We start from the raw sequence: 24,608 nt of genomic DNA, 5'->3' as shown, positions 1-24,608 counted from the left end.
CTCTGTAACCTGTTCCAAACGTAACCCACCCACCCCATCCCGCCTCTCCCCCACCCACCGTTATTCGCTTGGTCTTATAAAAGGTTTCGCCCTTTCCGTCTTTTATATGCAGATTGCGTTTGCATCCTCTGTGTTTGCATCTTTTTTGTTTGTTCGGATCGTGTGCCTTAAACTATTTAACTGCGCATCTTTGATGGACTCTCGAGTCCTGGGCTTGGCTTTTTGGCACCCAATTTGTCATTACGCCCAATTTGTTGGGCTTCGCGCTACTTTGATTCGCAAAGGCCACAAATTTGCCAGCAAATCAGCAACAAATAACACGACAAAAAAAGACGCGTTAAATATTTAAAGATCACTTGAAGCATTCAAGAAGAAGAGGAAGCCTAATCATTTCTCACTTACGTACAAAATGCAGTCCAATTAAGGGTGTCGCTGGTAATCAATTTTAATGTGGACCCATTGGGTACAAATGATCCCAAATAATCACCTGGAAATATAAATGAAGAAGAAGAAGGTAAAGCATATAACTATATTAGTATATTGGCTTGGAATATTTTTCTAATAAATAGTTTGAGCTTGGAAAATAAAAAAAATTAAGTTAGCACTAAACGAGAAAGAGAAAGGGCTATCTTCGGCACACCGAAGATCTAATACCCTTGCAGGCCCAACCTTTTCATAATGCTCATAGTGCTTTGCCCGTATCGAAGAAGTACCGGGAAAATAGTAAATGCCGAGTTTGGTCAAGAAATCTTCATAAACAAAACAGGTTTTAATTCAATAACCTGGTTTTCAACAGATCGTTCCTATGGCAGCTAAATGATATAGTGGTCCGATCTTAATAGGATTTTGCATATATATGAGGAGTATAGTAAAACTAATAAATGCCGAGTTTAGTCATGATATCTTGAAAAACAAAATGTTTTTCATACAACGACTTAATTTTCGACCGATAGTTCCTATGGCAGCTATATGATACTAAAGTGGTCCGATCCAGCTGGTTTTGACATATGTGCTGCGTGCAAAAGAAAAAATAGCTTTAAGACTGAGAGACTAGTTCGCATAGAAACAGACAGACGGACAGACGGTCACGGCTTTATAGACTCGGCTGTTGATGCTGATCAAGAAAATATATACTTTATGGGGTCGGAGATGTCTCCTTCTATGCGTTACACATTTCACGACAAAATTATAATACCCTCTGCTAGGGTATAAAAAGAAATATTTTTGCACACCAAACATTAAACACCCTTAACTACACAAAGCTCAAAAGTGCATGAACACATCAAAATTATTTACGACAGTTTCATATAGAATGATATAAATATTTTGAAAAACTCGCAATTGCTGAATTTGATAAAGGAATCAGACTTTCCATGCCAAAACTAATTTTTCGAGCGATTTTATCTATAGACCTATATACGATATAGTTAGAGTATGTAAGTAGCATTGAAGGCTCGTACATGTCAAAATATCTAGAACTAAGATGGAAGACATCAGGTTCGTAGAGATTAGGATATCAAAATTAAAACATTTTTAACAGGCATACTCTTAATGAAGTACTCTATTATAGTCCATTAGTTTTAAATAAAAGTACTCTATTATACTTATTCTTTGACTGATCTCTTACTTCCAACGCTGTCTAATTGGATTTCCAATTCGAGCGGCGCTCGAGTGTTAAATTCCCATGTCAAAGTAATTGTCAGTCGAGCAACTAGTTAACAATTTGTACTAACTAGTCAAGCAAAACCCATAACAATTATGCTTAACTAAGAGAGTGATAGAGAGGGAGAGTAGTCGACTAGCAGATGCCCTGTAAGAGGTTGACAAGCATGAGCAGAGCTAACCTAGATTATTAGCTTGTAATCCAGCAATCAATACTCTGTTTGAAGAGCGAAAAAGAGTTGGCTCTAAAACTGTTAAAGCGTCTGTTAAACTGTGATTGAAGTGAAAACGATTTTATGTATTGAGAGTAGCCTTCGTAACCCTTCGTACATGCAGATGACTGCTAGACAAATATGCCCCTTTTAACTCTCTGAACGGGGTATAGAAAAAACAGATCATTTTAATGAACGGAATTTATTAAATTAGCTCCAAACCCGCTCAAACGTGCACACAGTCCAGCCTTCAAGGCGAAGAGTCAACAAAATCCATGTACCCTTATTCACTCTGTGTACAGGGTATAGAAAAGACAGCAGCACGAACACGGGTCAACGTCAGATCCATTCTCTCTCGCCGGCTTCTGTGGTTGGCAGCTCAAATTACTCTGGCGCAGAGCTCGGTCAGAAGCGGGGGTGAGGGTGACTGTGGGGGGAGTGGGAGGGGAAGCGGGCTTGTTCTGGGGGCAACTTCGTGTAAGTTTCTGTGCGGCTTTGAGGTGACAACGGCGACAGCTAAACGTCAATTTGTATAAATGTTTGCAATTGCCACCGTTGCACGACTTGCGACGAATTTGATAAAAATAAAACATGCAGAGGGAGGGGCGAAGGAGGAGGGATGGGGGTTGGGTGGGTGCAAAGAGCGAGCAGCAGAGAGAATTCTCACAAATACACAAATCATAAATAAATATTTGCCGGTCTGTTTTGAATATTTGTTATTTATTTTTTAGTTTTTAGTTTTTTTCTCGCCACGTTCTTCGAGTGGCAAAAACGAGTTTTGCCGGCACATCCGTCAGATACATTTTGACTGCAGAATGCGCTTGCGGCACGCTCTTCGCTAATTGAATTACAGGAGGGGGGACATTTTTGGTGCTTCCTAAAAGAAGTTGTTCACACTTGGTTCGTTGACAATGAATTAAAATGCCTTCGAAATAAATAACTCGTATATACACTGTGAAAAAAGAGTGAAAGCTAACTAAAATGCAAATATTTGAAACTGAGTGCAATTGAGTTAATATAAATAAAATAATTGAGTAAATAAAAATAAAATGTTGATAATAATAATAAAAAAGAGGATAAAAAGTTCATGCCTAAAAATACTAACCTTCTATAATTAACCTAAAAAACTGTTCTAAAAAGTGTTTGAAATAGTTTTCTGTAAAATATCCCTGAAGATGAGTCCCAAAAGCATTCAAAATATATCAAAAAAATCTGAATTTAAGCTGGTTATCGTACCTAAAACCCATTAGCTGCTTTCTGCAAATATAATACAAATTCTTTCTCCGCAAAATGTGATACATTTTCATTCTTAATCAATTTTTTAATCAAGCAATTATATATTTTCTTTGTGTTAATCTGAAGTGTTGAACAACTAAATAAAAATTTGAATGTTTAGTTGTTAAACCAAGAAATGAATCTTCAAGGGAAACACTCAATAATTTGTTTAATTTATACATTAATTGCACAACTTAGTAAAGCGCAGCCGCATTTATCTTCGAGAACAATAAAAATGATACAGAAAGTGTCGTAAGAAGACGGTTCAGCAATTTGCAACAGTTTGGGATAAACGACGGAGCTTTTAAAATGTGATTAGTGGGGATCGAATGGACGCAATTCCTCACAGTCGCATCATCAAGATGCCCCAGGGATTGCGATCAACTGAACCGAGCCAAATCAAAGGCCGACTGCATAGGCGCACACGAAAGATTCAGATTGGCAACGAGAGAGAATGAGAGCGAGAGAGATAATTCAAGCAGCAGACGTCAATGTACGGCAATAATTTTGTTCAGACGTAGGGAGAGAGACAGAGAGAGAAAATCAAGAGAGAAAAAATCACGGCAGATAAGAGCAATGCATGTGCAATATTGCACTCTTGCAGCTCTCTCTCTCTCTCTCTCTCTCTCACTCTCGCACTACAAACTTTATCTCTTTGTATGCGCTTTGCAGACAGCTTTGGGGTCCATGGACTTGGAGTTGGCATTAAGTTACCCAACACTGCTAACATTAGTATTTTATTTAATTTAAATAATAGCAGATGAAGTTAACCTTCTTCAATTTTCATTAATATTGGTTTAACATACGTTTAATTTATAAAATATATTTCGATTTAGATACGTTTTTTTTTTTTGATAATTTTTTTTTTTATCATATAATTTGTTAATTATTTAATTTGTTTAATAGCTTTTTATGTGACGTTTTGAGACATTTGTGTGTCTTAACTCGCCAGGTTTTTAACAATAAAAAATTTTTTGGTAATCAACTAATTCTGTTTCGTTTTAAACGATACTATGGATACGATGCCGCATTTCCTTAAGGAATATATTTTTTACACTGCACTTATTAAAGTGTAGGGCATTCGCCATTCGACTTGTGCGGCGCTCACATGTTTTTTCGCACTGCAACCAATTGCAAATACAACAGAAAGCACTGCCAGGGGCCGGAGTCGGCACTCGGAGTCGGTCGTCGATCGTCAGACGTCAGTCGGTTTGTCGGATTCCAACCAGAGCACATGTGCAGCCAGTCGAAGAGCCAAAGCTAAAGTGGTTCCACAACCAGTTTGCTTGCAACGATCGTCCTTAACGGTAGCGGCTTTGCCTCCGCCTGCGTCTCGGTTACGGTCTCCATTTCGACTTTGTATTCGTAAATGTTTTTTGTGATAGTTTTGTGATAGTTGAGACTGGGCACAAAGTCTGATCTCTATTTTAAGTATGGATGTGCGTTCTATATTTTGTGCCATAAATACAAATTTCAAAAAAAGTGCAAAAATTGTTAAAGAATGTAATATTATTAAACGAAAAATGCTAACTAAAAAGTAGACAAGTGCTGCGGCTGTGTCTGCCGTTCGAGTGCTTGAAGCGAAATAGTGACTCGCAACTCTGCAGCACGTTGTCTTACGAGATCACCGAGAGCTGTGCCTCTCTCTTGCATTCTCTCTCTCTCTCTATCTCGCTCTCTCTTCATCGCGCTCTTAGTCTCTTGCCCGAACTCTCTCTTTGGTTATGCAAGAAAAGCGCGCCTCGGATCGCGCCTTGGCTGAAGAATTTATGGCTTCTCACCTTGCGGCCAGTCTTTGGGTAAGTAAATGTTGCGTTATGCTTCAGCTGCGGCAATCCTCACACAGCCCGCTCAACGTTAGTGGTTGCCCATCATAAATGTCAGTCTATACCAATCTTGATATGTAAACAGTTGAGGTCTAGTTATCTGACCAGCACCCACAGGGATCTAGCGCTATATCTGGGCCAGATATAAAGGCAATCTATTTGCAAGCAAGTTAAATGCCTTGCATTTCTAGTCCCAAGATTAGATCAAAAATGACTTTAAGATCAGTTGGGAATTAAAGCCAAAGGACAACTAATCTTCATACTTGCCAAAGACTGTGACCCTTAAAATAAAGATTGGCATTCAAATTTGTGTATATTCGAAAAACGAAGGCTATAACTTATTTATTTGATTTTTTATTGGAAATATAAAAATATTTTTGAGAAATGTATTCTAGGTCTTATTAAATCCGATATATGCTTAATAACATTAGGCTTTTCATTTTGAAAAACAATAGGGAGGAGGTTGGTTACATCCCCCAATCTGAATAAATTGACAGATATGAATAAGTCGAGCAGCCTGTTGAAGATGCCAGCTTCCGCCTTTGAAAAACTGCAATATGCTCAATGTTACACATTTGCATGGTGTACAGGGTATTTTAAAGCCAATTGCTTGGATTATAAAAGAAAGCTGCGCAAATCTGTAGCCAGTTTCTCTGATTAACTAATCTTCAATACACTGCTTAGCTCTTTGATACAAAGGAATCGAAATGTGATTCAATCAAAGGGTAGACCAGCCCATATCGAGTCCACATAACGATCTGCATAAGCTGCTAACTAGTTCTGGGCTGGACTTGCTGCTGACTTGGGATGGGACGTGGCCCCGCTGGCAATCACAGTGAAGCGTAGCGCTCGACATGTTTATTTAAAATGTTATCATTTTATCATCGCATGGGGTCGATCCATTGGCAGATCACGCACCAAATGAGCGTGGCCCAACTGCTCTACGCGGTAGTTCGACACGTAATTAACTAAATGAAATTGTTATTTGTGACTCCCCAAGCAGCACTCACTCGCGCTCCGAATAGAAATTAGCTGCGACATGCGAGATAGGCGATCGTCTGCCCCGTGTAAATACGTAGGAACAGCATTTTGCCGTGGCTGAAAAAGTGGGCCTGAAAAGGGGATGGGCGGTATAAATTACAGAATAAAAGAGCTCTATATACGTTCGTTATCGCGAATCTTTCATGCACAATTAACGCGCTCTTACCCAAATAAAACGCCAACTCTTTGCAGAGCTTCCTCTGCTGCCGTTTGTCATTTATTTAAAGACTGAAATTATTTATAAACATTTGTTGATCGCAACAGCAGCTTATCAAGCAAATAGAGCCCGCTCTCGAGTATTTGAGTTTGTCTACGCTCCACCTCTCTCTCTCTCTCTTTCTTTCTCTCTCTCTCTCTCTCTCTCTGTCTCTCTCTCTTTCTCTGTCTCTCTCTCTCTCTCTCTCTCTCTCTGTCTCTCTCTCTCTCTCTCTCCCTATCTCTCTCTCTCTCTCTCTAGATACTTTTGTAACCTGCTCTGATCAATTGTCCCGAGAAGTAAGTGCAGCGTCATGAATCATCCTAGTGCACAGCAGAGTGCAAAATGTATTTAATCTGAATACACACAACAAAAACGTTTTTCACCGATCGCTGCACTGAAAGCCATATCGTATCGTACAGTGAAGACTCTACTAACGAACGGCTCGCTTAGCTCCTAGTACCAATATTATACTTAGTCCCCTCCCATCGCCCATCATTTGAAGTTTCAGCTGAAAGATTTCAAAAGAGATTTGTGGATTAAATCAGATCTTTTCTAACGTGTGACCGATGGTGGAAGGGGATTTATATAAATACCTATAATATCCTAAGATATCCCAGAATATCTAGATACCTTAGCGTTACAAAAAATTTAAAGAGTACATAACTTTGATACGAGTATCGTACCATTTGAATGTCCATTATAATTTGCATCGCTCATTCGCCCCAATGTCGCGAACAAATAACCAAAACAAATGCAATGAAAGCCCACTTCACAAGCAAAAAGAAAGCACAGAATAAACGTAAAAATAACAATAAAAAATGTAAAAGCGAAGAAATGCCGGCAAAACGGGCAAACAACTAGGAGAAAGAATACTGCGTATTGCAACTGCAACCGGCGCGAACTCAAACAAGTTGCGAGAAACAGATTCGAATCAAACTGCAACAGCGAACAGCAACAAAAGCAAAACAACTACAAAGTGCAGCGCCGGCGAAAGCAGCAGCAGCGACAACAACGTGAAGAAGAACAACAACAGCAACAATGACAGTGTGACAGCCAGCCAATGTGTGTGAGGCTGCCTATGTACAAGGGCGCGCTTGCAAGTGTGCGTGTGTGTTTGCCAGCTTGCGAGAGGGGCAATCGTGTTTGTATGTGTGAGTGTCTGTGTGTGCCTGTGTACAGCCCCCAAAAGCATTTCTCCAAATGCAGCGACGTCGACGGCAGCGTCATTCGCTCTCTGGGCTTTGATACCGTTGCCGTCGTCCGTTGCATTCAGTCGCTGGTCGCACTCGGGGCCCAAGCAAACAGAGCCAAACATTACACACACACAGAGAAATTCGTTCGCACACACACACGAACTCACACAAACACATGCGGAAATTCGCTGCCTGCTGCGCTCAACGATTTTTGAGTTCTTCGCATCCGCGTCTTGGGGCCCAATGTGAGTTGCCTTGCGCACGCCAAAGATTTCAGATCGAACAGCAGCACCAGCAGCAGTCGCAGTCGCAGTCGCAGCCGCAGTAGCAGCAAAAAAAAAAGCTCAGCTCGCGCGAATCGCGAACCTCCGTCACAAAGTGTGCACACATAAAGGAAAAGCCCTGCTAAACATACAGATCGATCATATATATTTCTTCAGTTGTCTGAATTAATTCCTTCTTCTTTTTGTTTATCAAGTATCGTTTACCGTGTTTGTCGCTGTCGTGCTTGTTGTTGTTGTTGTTGTCGTGCGTGTTTTGCCGGCGGCGATCGCTCGCAAAAAAGATCTCAAGTGATTTTTTGTTTGTTCTGTGACAATATTAACTGCATAAAAAGTGCTGCAAATAAATTAATAACTAATATACGAATACTAAAATTTATTACGCATAAATATAAGCGTAATTGTTAATAATAATATATATACATATATTTATAACACTTTAAATTTAAACTTCATGTCTAAAAGTCGGTTAAACGTTAATTCAATATTCCAAAAATAATCGCATATACTCCCAACTTTAAATAAATATAACATAAATATTATTAACATTTTGCAATCTGCATACTTGATATAAGGTAAAGCAATAACCTAAGTGAATCAAGACTATTCCATATAAACATAAGGAACAGATTTGAAATGATACTGTTTCTAGATATTCCCATAAAAGTTTATACAATTTAATACATCTTTACTTTATATATTTTCCTTATCAAGAAGAGAGAAATATAATATATATATAATATATAACTTAAACTAGTTTAACTAAGAAGGCATTTTATTATCCAAGAACTTTATTCTAAATACTAAATTTTCTAAACACAAGCGTCAAGTCCAGACCCCATTTTGAGAAACATTCTGCTTTGATTCAGAATGTCGTAAGCTTATTATAATAAAAAAAATTTTTCCTTTCTACTAATTACATAAAAATTAATACTTTATTTGGAAATTTGTTCCACCAAATATTTAAAATATTTTAAATAGTTTGCGTGAACCATGCTGAGCTCTATTTCAAATAAAAATAGATAATTAATATTATGAAGCATCGAATGATTGCCCGTGTGAATTCACATTAGTAAATGCGACATACGAGCCAGTAACTTAGATATATTTGGAGGATTAGATAATTGGCAGACAATTCTGGAAGTATCTGTATAAATAATAAATTGTAGCCGATATTTAGAACATAAGATTACATCAGCTGATGTTTGTTTAAACATTTGTTGCTCTGTTTGGTGCCGAAAGGCGTGTCACTGTTCAAAGATTATCAATTAAACAACATTTTTGACCATTTTTTATTTTGTTTTAATTGCCCAGCTACATGCCATGTCAGGCTACAAAAATTTCAACTTTTAGCTTGAATTATTTTGAAATTAGCAACAAGAACAAAATTCGAAATATAAAGAAAAATCGTTTGAAAAGCTCCCACACAATTGCCGCTTAAAAGTGCGTGAAAAATTGTTTGGCTAAATATTGGAAAAATTCTTCGGGCATAATAAACAAATGCAATTTGTTTGGCAATGCAAGCGAAGCGTGTCGAACAGCGTCCAAATAGCATCCCAATAGGCAAAACTTTCATCTTATACGAAATATTATTTCTCTAGAATAATTGGCCAAATTGCACAACTGTTTGCCTGAACGCCTCCCCCTCCATCGATTACATCAGCAGCCACTCAAAGAGAGTTTTTTCATCATCGCGGAATTAGCGCTATTTTCTAGAGGGGAAACGGGGTCTGAGGCTGGGCATATATGCGGCTAGCCATAAAAGAATTGTTTAACTAAATTAAATATTGTCCAAAACAACATACATACTTTTCTGTTGTACTTTCAGGCCCGAAAATCAGTACAACAAAATTTAAAAAAAGTTTTGGATATTTTTATATTGACTTTATCTAGTGCAAAAGCTTAAACAAATCATGTATTTGTCTTTTCTTTGCAGGCAATAATATTGAAATTAATATAAAAATAAACAAAATATTTAAACGTCACGAAAACAATTTGAATATATAAAGAAAGAAGAATTTAAAAACAACAAAAAAACACAAATCAATTACGCACATCAATAACTAATTCCACGCTATTTATAGAAATATTACAAAAAAATACAATACTTAATCTATTAAAAACGGAATTAAATTAAATTATCAATCAAATTAAATTCTTAAATCAACTTAAAATCTATTCAATATATTAACACAAAAAAAGCACACACTAATTAAGCGATTAATTAATATCAACCAACTAAAATATTTAAAATAATAATATGAACTATTCAATTTAATGGAAAAATGCTACCCAATTGCTGCGAGGCTTAAAGTTTGAAGGCCAATTAAATAAAATACTTGGGATTACGCCGCGCGCACAAACAAATTGAGCATAGCTAAAATACACAGAGTGTTTGTCCATTTGGCATGGTTTCAGAGGAGAATTGGAACAGCGACACCATGTCCGACTCGGACATGATCGACTCAAAGAATGATGTGTGCGGCGGCGCGTCCAGCTCCAGCGGCAGCTCCATATCGCCACGCACGCCGCCGAACTGTGCGCGCTGTCGCAACCACGGGCTGAAGATCACATTAAAGGGCCACAAGCGGTACTGCAAGTACCGCTATTGCACCTGCGACAAGTGCCGCCTGACCGCCGATAGGCAGCGCGTGATGGCGCTGCAGACGGCGCTCCGGCGCGCTCAGGCGCAGGACGAGCAGCGATCGCTGCACATGCACGAGGTGCCGCCGCCAGCGGGCGCCACAGCGGCCCTGCTCAGTCATCATGGGCATCATCATCACGTGCACGCGCACGCCCACAGCCACGCCCATGGGCATCACGGACATGGCCATCATGCACATGTGTTGCACCACCAGCAGCAGCAGGCCGCAGCGACGGCAGTGACAGCTGCACCGCCGCCCCAGCCGCCATCGCATCTTGGAGCTGCTGCCCACAACGGCTCTGCGGGCAGTCTGCATGGCCACGTCCATGCGCACGCCCATGTGCATCACGCTCACATTGCAAGCAGCGCCGTCGCCTCAGTGGTGCAACAACAGCAGGCGCACCACCAGCAGCAGCAACATCAGCACCAGCAGCACCACCACCACAGCAACCACCAGCAGCCACAGCCGCAGCCGCATCAGGCATCGCTACGATCTCCTTCACACAGCGATCATGGCGGCAGTGTGGGCGCAGCCACCAGCAGCTCCGGTGGCGCCAGCTCCAACAATGTTGCAGCTGCCTCAAGCAACGGCACGGCCGGAGCAGGCGCCGGCAGCGGTGGTATTAGCGTCATAACCAGCGCTGATCAGCACATGTCCACGGTGCCAACACCCGCACAGTCCCTGGAGGGTTCGTGCGACTCATCATCGCCATCGCCATCGTCCACATCGGGTAACGCCGTTCTGCCCATCTCCGTGTCCAGCACACGCAAGAATGTGCCACTGGGTAAGTGCTAAAGATTTCCATTCGACCGTTAATACCGTTAATATCAAGTTAAGAACAACGAGTAACCGGGTACTTCAACTTCAACCCTTAAGCTAGTGGGATATATGCATTTCTTAGCTAACAGGCCAATAGAAGCTATTGCTATACAAAAGTTTGGCTCAAAACTAATAATAATTATACTAATAAAAATGAATAATGATAAATTAATAATGAATAATAAATATCAACAATGAATAATGAATAGTGAATAACGTATAATGAATAATAAATAATTAATAATTAATAATTAATAATTAATAATTAATAATTAATAATTAATAATTAATAATTAATAATTAATAATTAATAATTAATAATTAATAATTAATAATTAATAATTAATAATTAATAATTAATAATTAATAATTAATAATTAATAATTAATAATTAATAATTAATAATTAATTATTAATTATTAATTAATAATTAATAATTAATAATTAATAATTAATAATTAATAATTAATAATTAATAATTAATAATTAATAATTAATAATTAATAATTAATAATTAATAATTAATAATTATTCTCACAAGAAATCAACAATTTTATACTCAGCACAAGCAACAAGCAAAAATTGTCTAAAAACCAAACCAAATTCTAATGCCAAGAACACAATTTTTGTACCGAAATTTATTCAAACCAAGTTGTACTTCAATTGCGACAGTTTTACGTTTATTTCAAGTGTGCAGTTTATTGTAACAAGTATTTTGGTACTTCATTCAAGATTATTTTTCCTATTAAAATTCATACATATGCTTCATTTATTGAATACCTCAGAAAAGAAAGCAAGGAAAAAATTGGCACACAGCCGACATTGTTGTCAGTCTGGCAACTAAGTGTTTTGTCACTTTAAGAGTCCACAATGCAACCACTAATAGAGGGCGGCGCAGGCAGTACTTACCAACATCTCGACTCTGGGCACGTACACACATGGAGGCAGCCGGGCAGCAGAGCCTGCAACAGGCCTAATCAAGTTGCAGTTGTTTATTGTGGCAGTCCCGAGTCCGGGCAAAGCAAGGGAAACAGCTCTGGACAGCTGCCAGCAGTCGGTGGCCGCCCTTTTGGCCAGAAGATGTGCCACTAATTGTTTACTCTGTGCCAATTGACAATTCCTTGGTATCACATTGCATAATCAATTATTCCGCAGCATTGAGGCTGTCAACAACAGCACATGACTGTAAAAATATAAGAATACATTTCGAATTAAAAATACAAATTTTTCAAAATACTAATAATTTAATTTAAAGCTTTGCGGTGGTTTGCACGCTCTGTAATTTAAACTGAAGAATAACTTGAGCTACCAATTTTAAAGAGTCTCGCCGACTATTTTAATGCTTGTGGTTCTAAAACTGTAATTCCAAACCAATGGTTTTCAAAACTGTGCTATTAAAACTGTGAAAGTAACAGTAGAATATGCCACATTTACCTATTCTAATTAATAATTGTGTTTGTGACTCTAAAACTGTATCAACTAGACAGTGGCTCTTAAACTGTATTATGCTTGAAGACAATCTGATTCAAATGTTCAAGCTGTAACTGCGAGACAGTGGCTGAGAAAGAGTAAAAGCTAACTGTCAAAACGTCTGTGGCTTTCAAACTGCACTATTAAAACTGTAAAATGAAGAGTAAGAGATAATCATTAAGTGAACTGCCAAAATTTGAAGGCTTATTTTATTATTTTTATGTTTGTGACTCTTAAACTGTAAAGAAAAATAGATCTGCAAAATTCAGAAAATCCAATATACTCTCTTTTACTTGTAAACAGTGTGTACAATAGATTAGAAACGGTAAAAGCTTTTTGATTTACTAATTGTCGCAAATATTCCTATTTACAATTTTACTTAATTTAAATAAAATTGAAATTTAATTAACTCACGCTGATAAAAGTTGCTAAAAGTGAAAAGTAACAGAAAATTAGCAAAAATAAAAGTAACTTAAACCATAAAAAAAAAAAAAAAAAAAAAAAAAAAAAAAAGAAATTTAATTGATTAAAAAAGAAGAAAAGCGAAACACATCAAAAATATATACAAGATTTTCGACAGACTGAGCTGTGGCACGTGTAGTCTCTGTCTAGGCGAATATCTAAAATTGGCTGCACAATCAAGACAAATTGAACCGTGCAGGAAGGGGGCAAAAATTGAGCATAGGCGCCAAAAGCGTCACCATCTAGAGGCAACTTTGATGCGAAGTGCCAAATGGCAATTGTGTTTGGCTCGTGGTGGCTCTTTCTGGTTTCAGTTGATGAGTGGGCAGCAAAGCGAATGAACGTAAAGTGCAACAAAGTTGCCGAGCAGCAAAACAGAAAACAGAAAACTCGAAACTCGAACTTAAAAGTGAGGCTCGAGCCCGGCAACAAGTTAGAGCCGAACGGGTTAGGCGAGGTAGTCCGAAAGATTACAGTGGGTGCCAGCCAAGTGTCGGCTACCGTTTGAATGGATCCAGGTTCGAGTGCGTCAAGCGGCAGTGTTTTGCGCATTGTCTTTACACCCATGTCCGATCTGTCCGAGGATATGTGTCTGCATGTCTGAAATCATTGGGTTATCACGCGAATGGGGAAATGTGTCTGCTGAGTGTTTTGATGAATGCTCATGCCGGGCTGCCCCGACAGGCTAGGCTCATAAGCTGCCAGCACTTGTACTTGTCTGCAATATAATTCAGTATTTGTATGCGTTCTGTGTGTGTGTGTATTGCGGCTGGGCAGCAATTAGAGAAAATACCTGGCCAAAAGAGAGACGCGCGACGAGGCTAAGTGCAAGTGCGCAAGAACTGACACTAATTTTATGGCCAGCTACTTTGTTGGACAGACAGCAACATGTACTTATGACATATGTGATTTATCTTCAGCTATTTAGTTGAGCTGGGCAATCAGACAGAAAAAAAAATGTGCAGATATAGATATGCATAAAGATTTGGTATCAATATTTATACAGCAAGAAAACTAGATTTGTTGCTGGAGTCAGCTTCCCAAGCGAAAGGGGTGAAAAAGTCAAATGCTTCATTTGAAATTGAACGGCAAAAATGAAGAACCAAGGTTCAAATCCATTTCTGGGTGCGTGAACTGTATAACCAACATTTTTTGGGCTTGCAGTTATAATAGAGATAGGTTAGATAGTTGTACCTATATATGTATATATATATAGCTAGACTGAGCAATAGAGATAAGTATGGGTATGGAAACAGACGTACGCTCTGTGCGTCTGGCATAGGTTCGGTATATGATAGAAATAAACGAATACTTATAAGGAAATACACCTACGCTGCGCTCTTATAATAATTTGAATTACTTTTGCAAAAACAAATTCAGGGAATATAAAAAATTCCTAAGAACGAGTCTTTACGACGTCTTGACGCACTCTCACACTCTCTCTCCCCCCTCAATCTTGAGTTTCAATCGATCTCTGTTCTATTCCTAGTCACGTAACTGCAACTGCAACTGCAACTGCAACTACGACTGCAATTATGAGAACGCTTGCGACTTTTGACTTGGGGCTTGGCTGCCAGCAGGTAGTTTAGCAGTCGTAAAACTTGGCTGGCTTTGGGTTTGGCATTCGGTTTCGGAAGGTTTTTATGCCCTCAAGCAATTGAACTTGGGAAGGAGGGTATATTGATTTTCAGCAAATGGCAGACACCTTAAGGCATACCAATTCTTAATCAGCTTGACGAACCTTTGTACAATATTATCTCCAATTTTTATTATATCGATAAATATTGATTTTGAGATCGTTTTTCTAAACATAACTCAACAATTTTAAGGGATAGATATGCCAAGCATGATATGGAGCTGTAGTATATACAGAATTAAAATATTTCACTTTTTGGATAGCTCTCACTTGTCTTCCGAAATTGGAAAAAAGCTCATTGTTTAAGTTAGAGCATTGAGATATGGTATAGGTATACTCTTGTATGCCTTACTTAAGCAATGAAAGTTGCAATACGATCGGACTATAAGCACCGAATTCATTAAAGAATGCATTTCCCGTAACTAGAGCGGGGTTAAGCTTGGCTTCTACAGCGTGCGATATGTTTTTGTGTATGTCCCTATAGAATGGGTATATGCCAGTCGGGCACTAGCGCTTTTTCGTAAAGGTATGTAGGGTTTAACGGGTTCGAATCGGTAAGCCGTAAATATCAAGTGGCTCGGCAGTTAGCAGGTTGCAGGCTCGACTGCCAATCGATAGACTTCGGTTTCAGTTAATTAATTTAATGCGCTTGCGCTAATTTCTAGACTCTAAAGACAGGCAGCTCTGTTCGTGCAGCTTCCTGTTCCCATGGCGTGCCTGTGTGTGTGTGTCTGTGTTTTTTTTTTCGCCAGAAAATCCCCAACAAACTTTGGCGCGCTCGTAAAAATGAAGTTGTAAAATGTATTTTAGTTACCCTTTCTGCTGCTTGTTGTGTTTTCGATTTCATTTCAAATGGCAGCCATATTTTGTTGCTGCAGTAGTTTTGCATTTTTTTTTTTTTTTGATATTTTTTATTTTTATTATTATTTGAGAGAATTGCGCTCTGGGGCGGTCCAGGGATCAGCAGGCGCGACTTGACAGGTCATTTCGTTGCATAATTTATGAGATTTCCAGCTAATATGTTGGCATTACTTTTTAATACTTTTGCGGCGCTTTATTGAAAGCCAGGATTATGCGCCCAAATGACTCTTTAATTATGTGGCCAGCAGCAGAGCTGGCCGGAACAACTGCTGAAAAACAATTTTAACTTGAACTATAAAAACATGTTGAAGTTGCTTTTATGAGCAGAAAATTAGTCTAGACGAGGCCAAGGGCCTTCTTTCTCAAATACACTCAACTCCATGGATCTACAATTGTATTTACCGCAACAGCTGCATATTGAACTCATCCTGGCTTCCTGCCTTCTTTCAGCTAGTCTCTCTCTGGCATAATCAGCTCAGGACCTGAACATTCATTTACCCGACGACTCTCCATAATCATATGCAAGTGCTTTATCAGTCAGAGTGCCAATCAGCCAAGCCAAGTCAACAAGTTTTTATTTGTAAGTTCCTAATTGATTTAAATCGCGTGCCAAAAATGCGGGCAGCTCACCTGACGCCCCGCCTTTGTGAGCCCTGCAAGTGCTTATTATAATTAGGCTTTTTTTTCTGCTTCGTTGAAGATGTGAAGATCTTAATTATATAGCTACGCTCGAACGTACAGCGGATGGCTAATCAAAGGGCGGAAGTTGTAAAACTAGCTTCAGTGCAGCCAACTCTTACAACTATTACAAACGCAAGAGCCTGCGACTTTTAGGAACTATTTTAATATGGCTCAAAACTGTGTCTCCTATTTGTCAAATACTAGAGTGTGTGTTTAGTATATAACGAGGGTAATACTTGAGCAATTTTAAGGTTTAATGTCTAAGCATAATTATACAATAATATTTTAAAATATTTGTATGCAATTGCAAGAGTAATTTTTTCAAATGGAAGCTAAGGTTCAAGACCGATCGGGTTTAAGTCCGGCATCCTTGTAGGCATATGTTTTGCAGATAAGTGGGGAGAATTGTGAAGATCGTAATATCTGAGTTTGCTGAAGATAGACCCATTCCGACTATAAAGCAAACTTAATTAGTAGTCAAGGAATCTCAGTCGGCTATTGATCAACTGATCAAGAATATATATTCTATATATAAATAGATATATAATATAATGCGATATCAAAACATCTGGCTCGGCTGATGATCAAGAATATATATAATTTATGCTGTCGAAGATGACTTCTTCTATGCTTACCACATTAAAAAAAAAACCAAGATAATTTGATTATCAATTAAAAAGTTAATCGGATCAGGCATATATATGTAGATATAGATTTCATATTATTCAACCCCTTTGATTGGGTCTCAGTCAACCCACATTTCTAACCTGCCCAGTCATAAATCATAGGCATGCTGGCAAACAATAGATGCGATAATAAACTAAGTACTTGGCACCCTGTCTGACAGATACCAACCATAAATATTGGCTCAATGCACAATGCCTCGGGTTGTGTTGCAGTTGCAGTTGCATTAAAGAATTTCTTATCCGCAGCACGATAAATTGCGTGTCTGCGCAAATGTAAACAGAGTTTGGGGGGCGGGTCGAGAAGTGAGTGCCAACAAAGATGCGCACATCTGCTGAGCACCTTGTGGCATGCAACATTTCAATTAGTAATGCAACAAGTTTTGATTTGCGCCAGCAAGAAGAATTTCCCAAGAATTTCACACTAATTGCAATTTAATAAATGCCACCCAAGGTGGCGCCACTTGTTGATTGAGTTAAGTGTGGATCACACATTAATAGAAAAACTGTTGGACTGATTGACTGACTGATGATTGACCGAGTGACTAATTCATTGATGACGCACCTTGACAATGGGTGTTAAAGAATTCCACGAGCAAGCGTGGAAAAGACGTGGGAAATGGAAACGGGAAACTTTTGCTTACTTTCCGACTGACTTCAAACTCAGTTTCAAATAACTGTTTCACACCTTAAGAAAATTACACCTTTCCTAGGTGGAATTGTAAATAATAATCATTTTGAAAGATCTATGTATAAATTGACTTGAGACGGGTTTTTACCACCTTACGTTAAATAACGAATTTTGGCTAGAAAATGGTGTTCAAGGTTTTAATGTCCAAAGTTTCGCATATAAAATTATTAGTTGTTGACAAATTTATTTGAGTGTGTGCTAAGCTAAGCTGATACAACAAATTCGTACACAAATAAAATTTTCCTATTCAGGTCAATTAGAAATATAAGTTCTTACTCTTCATCTGTAGATTTATTTATGTCAAATGCAGTTCAACGCTCTTTTAAGTCGCAGCCACAACAAATCCACACACTCACACACACACGCACACACTGTTAGGCAAAGGGTTTTAAATTACAACAATTAAAGAGAGAGAGAGAGAGGGAGGGAAATACAACACTCTGGACAATAATTTAAAAATTAATGAGCCCGCTTTAAGTCTATGCAAAGTCTGGACTGAGCGTCTGGTTTTGGAGCGGGCTACCCGCCGCACACACACACACACACACACACATACACACACAAACACACATGCATTTCCAGTTAGCTGGGAAATTGTTATAGCGATCAGCTGTTTATAACAAGTCTTTGAAAAGTCAACATCGAGTGGCGGTCAACCGGTTGCAAAACTGTCGCTCCGCTCGCATTCCTGGCCGCACACATCTGGGATTGCATTGAGGTTTGACCGATTGAGTCCAAATGAGTTGCATTCCATGCACAGTTCACAATTGCCCAGTTAAGAAGGAGGGGATGTTCATAAAATGTTAGAAATATCATCAAAATATGTAAATTATCAAATTAGATTTGCCATTTGGCATTATATTTATATCTATTTTAATATAACTGATTTAATATATTTTGCGTACATTCGTTATTGGGAGAGCTGCACTGAAATTTATTCCGTGTATTAGTTGGTCAGCGCTTTACAAGGCATTAAATATCAATTTTGTGATATAAGTTATTAAATATAGTTATAGATGTGAATAATTTACAGCACAAGTTCTTAATTTCAGGTGATTTTTTAGAGTGCTTCAGTCGGACTTTTCTCGGTCTTTACACACACACACACACACACACACACGCACACACACATACACACACACGTACACAGCGCACTTTATGCAACACCATGCTCTTCTATTTCCCTTTTGCATCACATCCTTGCATTCTTTACAACTTCGGTGTACATAGTCCGATCCTATTACAAATTATAAGAACTTAAATATGTCAGACAAAAGTATTTATATACCAAAGTGCAAATATCAAGCTTTAAGGCTGGGTTTTTTCTAAATTTAAAGGAAATTGGGTGGAGGTATCCAATAAGAATATTATTTTTATTTTGACCAAAATTGTTAATAAAAACCAATTTGTTGCCTACAAATTGTAGAAATTTTGTATATGTATATATTGTGTACATTCTCATAGCTCATTCATAAATGTGTTTATCACGCTACCGACTAAGAGCAGCAGGTCAGTCCCTGAGTTGCTTTATCCACATGTTAAGTGCTGCTTAAGTTCTGGCAGCTTTACACAGGTGTAAAAGTCGGCGGCATCACAAATTGGATTAGTGTGCACTAGTTCAAGTTCAAACTTGAGCTGCAACCGGAACTGACTCCGTGCTCACCTAGAGACCACAAACAGGTTTTATTTTTTTGGAATCGCAACTAAGTAAACTGCAAATGATTCAACTTGAGGGGCAGGCTATTCAACGACTTCATTTAGGACTCGAACTGGTCTGCGCTAATGCGTTGCGTGTCCGCACCATTAAAATAAAATGCATATAATTGTGGGTCCACTGGAGCACGCCCCCCCAAAACAACAAACGACAGGAGCAAAGTACATGGGCTGTCACTTGCAGATTTTCGTTTGGGCATCCACTCGGTCACATTCACATTCGGTTCATTAAAAACTTGTTGGCATTTCGATTTCGATACATAAAATAAACAAGCTGCTCAAATTGTTGCAGCTCTTGCTGCTCTTGCTGTGAATGTAAATTTTAAATTCAAATTCAAATTGAAATCAAAATGGAAATGGAAATTACATCAATCGACACTGGCCACACGCGAACTCCATGCATTTGTGGTCTCTGTATTTTTTCGTGACATTTATCTGCTCGACTCTTTAAGTAACATTTTCAGCTGCAAGTTGAATTGACCATAAAAAACTGTTAAAAGTGTCCCAAAAGTAAATTGGAGATGTGGACTAGACTTAAAGTAAATAAATTTGAAGTAAATAACATTTCTCTAAACATGTAATAAATGTGTACATAAAAAGTGAATGGATGCATTTTGATTTACAGCCAATTTTTAGCCCAATCACTTACTACTGAAACCCATCCATGAATTGGTTATTTAATATTATTGTTTAAAGTACGCAGTGGGAAATAAACACGATTTAAAATGATTTCACACCTATCTTCACACAACCCGGTTTTATCTAAAACTATCTTAAGCTGTTCAGCGGGTTTCCAGTGTTGTTAAATAGGTAAAATGTCATACAACAAATCTTAATACAATATCAACTTTAAGGTAAATGATAAATAGTAGACTCACCAATGAAAAGCGCTTATATTGCTTTTAACAGCCCGTTTGAATCTAACACTAACTCGAACTGCTTAGAGTACTGCCCCTGTTCTTAAATGGCCACAATATTTTCATGACAGTATTTCTACAAAACTGTGCATTTTATATTAATTTTACTATCTTGCTATCGAAAAAATTGCAAACCTTTCTGTTTACAACCTGGTTTTATCTAAGGCCCACAAAAGTTCAGAGAGTTGTTAGTGTTGTAAAATACCAATAATATTTGAATAACAGTGTTTCCCAAAACTCTACATTCAATATAAATAATTGAAATAAATCAGCTTGCTTATTAAAAACTGACCACACATCTTGCTTCTCACAACCCGGTATGATCTAACTGTCGCGCAAATTGCGATTAATTTAATATATTTAAAGTAATTTAAATATAGACTGACCAACAACAAATATAGTCAAATTTCTTCTAACAACCAGTTGCTATCTAAAACCCACTAAAACAGTTTAGAGGCTTGTCAAGGTAATATTAAATGGCCGCAATATATTAATGACAGCATCTCCAAGAATTGTTATATGCTCCTTTTCTTGTTAGCAACTAAGGCTCGACTATAGATGAGTATATTAATGAAACCGCTGGCATTCGTATGGAATGGACATGGCCATAAAACAGCAACTACTTAAACAATTTATTTGTTTTTGTTGCCATCATTAAAATGACCACAATTTGCTATTTGCTAAGATTCGGAGAGTCTGCCCACGCTCAGCTAGGAACCAAAATGCTCACACAGTGGATGCCCGCCCATAAAAATTGGCAACGACTCTGCGAATGCGCGCTGCTCGCAAATTTTTAAGCGCATTTTTAATTTATTTTCAACATTTTTACAATTCGAAAAACATTTTGGTGGGCCATAGTTAGGCGAGAGTTTCAGACTCTCAGATGCTTGCCTTGGCTTTTGCATCAAAGTTGTAAATGTCGCGTTGAGTCGTAAACTTGAGCGTGTGTGCGTGCATGTGTGTGTGTGTGCCTGAAATTATATGGTGTGTAACGACTGGCAGCGATACGAGAAACATGCCCATGAAGGAAGTCCCAGTCCCAGTCCCCGTCGCAGTCGCAGTCGCAGTCGAGAACGTGCGCGCCTCAAAGGCAAATTACGTTGCGCAGACGCATTTAATGAGCTAACTTAAGTTAACCCGACTCCGAGTTGAGCCGCGTTTTATGATTTTTGTTGAATTGAGCATTTTTATATACGCTCTTCGGGTAATGAAAACGGGCATATTCGATTACTCTATGCAAACCATAGCAAGGGCCTCCCAACTTCGAGTATATATTTCTCATGTATAGCCACGGCAAATACAGTATAAACATTTGTTGGTCACGCCCACTAAAGGGCGCTTAAATCACAAATATCTAGATCCTTGACAATTTTACAGCTTACTAAAGTATAATTGGTATCTACTTTCGAAAAATCCAGCCACATTTTGGGTCATTTTCATCGCCACAATTCTACATAATTCTATTCTAAGCTTCTTACTGTGCCAACGCTTATTTAAAAATCAAGCAAGCTTTTTCAGCTGATAAATACAGGATATGCCGCAGTCGGTTGCCAACGATTGCAAAGCTTAACTTAATTTGTTCATTTTCAGCACAATCTGAAACAGATTCGCAAGTATATATTTTGTAATTTCAACGACATTATCAGCAAGGCACATAGTGAACCCTCGCTATAATGAAGCTTTCCCAATTATATTCAGCTGATAAATACAGGGTATGCCGCAATCGGTTGCCAGCGATTGCAAGACTTAACTTGATCTGTATAATTTCAGCACAATCTCAAAAAGATTCGCATTTATATATATATTTTTTTTTTCATTTTTACGACATTATTAGCTAGGCGTATAGTGAAGCCTCGCTATGGGGAAGACTAACGAACACAAAAATGAAATTAGGAGAATATTTGTTATATAGAACATGATATCAAATTGAATGCTTTAAATGTTTTACTACTCTTACCAATTAAATAAAAGGAATTGCTAGCGCTTGAGCCTAAGAAAAGTTCGTCTTAACGAAGTAAGCCTGTCGTTATATTTATAACTAATCAGCGCTCGAGCCTTTGCCTATTTCTAAGTATCATTTATGAAAACTTGTTGTCGACTCATGTTTTTTATTTTTTTATGTTGTGTCAAAGGTCATTGGCCGTTTTATGGCTGGCTGCTACAATTGGCAATCCCTTCAAGCTAGGTGCTAGATGCGAGAGGCTCTTCAGCCCTAGGCCCTGCGCAACCACATTATTGGTTTGAGATTTCAAACATAAAATTATAATTTACAACTTTGTTTTTATCTTTTTTCTTATTTTTTCGCGTGTTGTTTCGTGTTGCGCTGTCAAAACATAAAACAACGTGAAGTCTTTTTAAGTTGATTTTTACAGCGCGTAACTTTGCGAACTGCGTAGTTTGTGGATTGAAGAGGACCCAGACCCAGATCCTAAGCCCTGGCCAGGGACGTTTCTGGGGTTCATTGTGCGGCTCGGCAAAAGTAATTTAATTAGCTCTGCTTGTGGCTTTCCAAGATTGCCCCTGCGCGAAATGGGTTTCCGTTTTAATTTTGAAGCGCTTCCTTAAAAGCCTTATGCTTGACTTTTATAATCGAAAGCCCAACTTCAGGTAGTTTAATTACAGATGCGGTGTCTTAATAAAAAAAAAAAAATATATATATATATATATATCTATTCAGTCTGCAGTCTCGACCTATCTATCAGCTCATTTTAATAGATCACAATATCATAAAAGATTGGAAACAGTCGTCGAGAAGATAAGAAAGATAAGAAGTAAAATATCACTCCGAGAAAAACGTTTACTCTAAGTTCTAGTAATGAGGGCAATGGAACATATGCAGTTGTATTCTCAAATATTTCAGGTAATTTCATTCTTCAAATAATTACTAAGCAACAAACAAGCTTCGTTAATAGAAATGCCCGCACATGTAGTTCATAAAGGTTAGAAACCCTTAACATTTTCTCTGATTGATTTGATTTGATATGATTTACATTTTTATACGAGCACGAGCTTCACCTACTTTAGCATGCAAATCTATTTTATTATTATTATTATCGTAACTGTGTCAATTTGACCTTAAATGGTTATCGAACTCGGAAGGCAGCGCCGCTCAGTTGAAAGTGGGACTGAGAGCACGAGTATCCAGCGATATATATAGTCTATATATTCCCATATTGCATAATATCAACAATGCCAACATTGACAGCAGCCGCAATGCAAATGCTCATCATCATCATGATGTTCATTATGAAGTCAACGTCTTGTGGCTGCTGTTGAAGAAATTATTAGTAAGATATGAGAACGTCCAGGCACAGAGTCCTTGTGTTTAGGTTAAGTTGGAGCTTCAATTGAAATATTCTTTTATGTACACAATATATTAAATATTTATTTTGGAACTGTTTGTGTTGTTCTCTTTTCATTTCTCGTAATATTTTGCTTTTATCTAAATTCTTTTAAAATGTCTCACCACAATTTTAGAGCTTTGGTCCCACTGTGCCTTTTTTACCTTGAACTTGAATTATTTTCCAATGCACTGCTTTTCCGTATCTATAGCTACACTGTGGACGCACACACACCCTCATACTTATATATATGTACTTGTGCCGTAATGTATATTTACATTTTTATATGTAAAAACAAACGCACATGGCCCAAGGGTGGCCCCCGGGGGCTGCACAAGCGAAACACAAAATGCAAATACAAGCAGAATGAAAATGTTGAAATAGGGTCTTATTAAGTTAATATATCTGTAAAATAAATGTTAAATATAATTTGTTATTTATAGAAATTCGCGTATATATAAAAATATTAACACAAAATTATTTAAATTGACTTTTGAATTTGTTGTCTTGGGTTTAACGAGCGTGTTACATTCTTGGCAAATATCAAACACATTTTTCCATTTAGCTAAATATATTCTAATATATTGTAATTAAATTATTTTCCAGTTCCTTTTCGTAATGTTCCCACACGCTGAACCACTTAATCCCAAATTAATTCAGCAATGGATTTTTGACACCCACACATTGCCCATTGGGAAGCCGGCCAAAAAGTCGTAATAGCCGACAGATTTTCAAATATTTTTATTATTACTATTGGAATAACAACAACAATCCTTGCCGCAAATAAATTACCTTTTAATAGACAAATTGGCGGTGCCATATTTGAGAACTGCAATGAAAATCTTGCCAAGAAAAATTGCACAATTTAGTGCCACACTTTGCTAGTGTCAATATAAGACACACTCACACATACACATGCACACACACTTGTATTTGATTTTCATTGTTTTTTGATGAGCTTTTTTTATCAGCATGTCAATTTGTTTTCCCTAGACTCAAG

At 37.9% G+C, this 24,608-nt stretch overlaps 1 protein-coding gene across 4 annotated transcripts in view; it reads left to right on the top strand.

Annotated features, from left to right (window-relative positions):
• The first annotated feature begins 9,829 nt into the window (after positions 1–9,829).
• The window catches only part of LOC115763898 (protein doublesex), a 42,648-nt gene continuing 27,869 nt past the window's right edge, over positions 9,830–24,608 (top strand). For all 4 annotated transcript variants that reach the window (XM_030706677.1, XM_030706678.1, XM_030706679.1 and 1 more), the window contains exon 1: positions 9,830–11,118. In XM_030706677.1, coding sequence (XP_030562537.1) covers positions 10,098–11,118 — 1,021 coding nt within the window. In that variant the 5' untranslated portion in view covers positions 9,830–10,097. The remainder of the gene's footprint in view (positions 11,119–24,608) is intronic.

The sequence above is a fragment of the Drosophila novamexicana genome, unplaced genomic scaffold, assembly GCF_003285875.2.
Source record: "Drosophila novamexicana strain 15010-1031.04,08,12 unplaced genomic scaffold, DnovRS2.1 tig00000770-arrow-pilon, whole genome shotgun sequence".
Classification (NCBI taxonomy): domain Eukaryota; kingdom Metazoa; phylum Arthropoda; class Insecta; order Diptera; family Drosophilidae; genus Drosophila; species Drosophila novamexicana.
The sequence above is the reverse complement of the archived record's forward strand: the minus strand, read 5'-3'. Positions and strand labels throughout refer to the sequence as shown.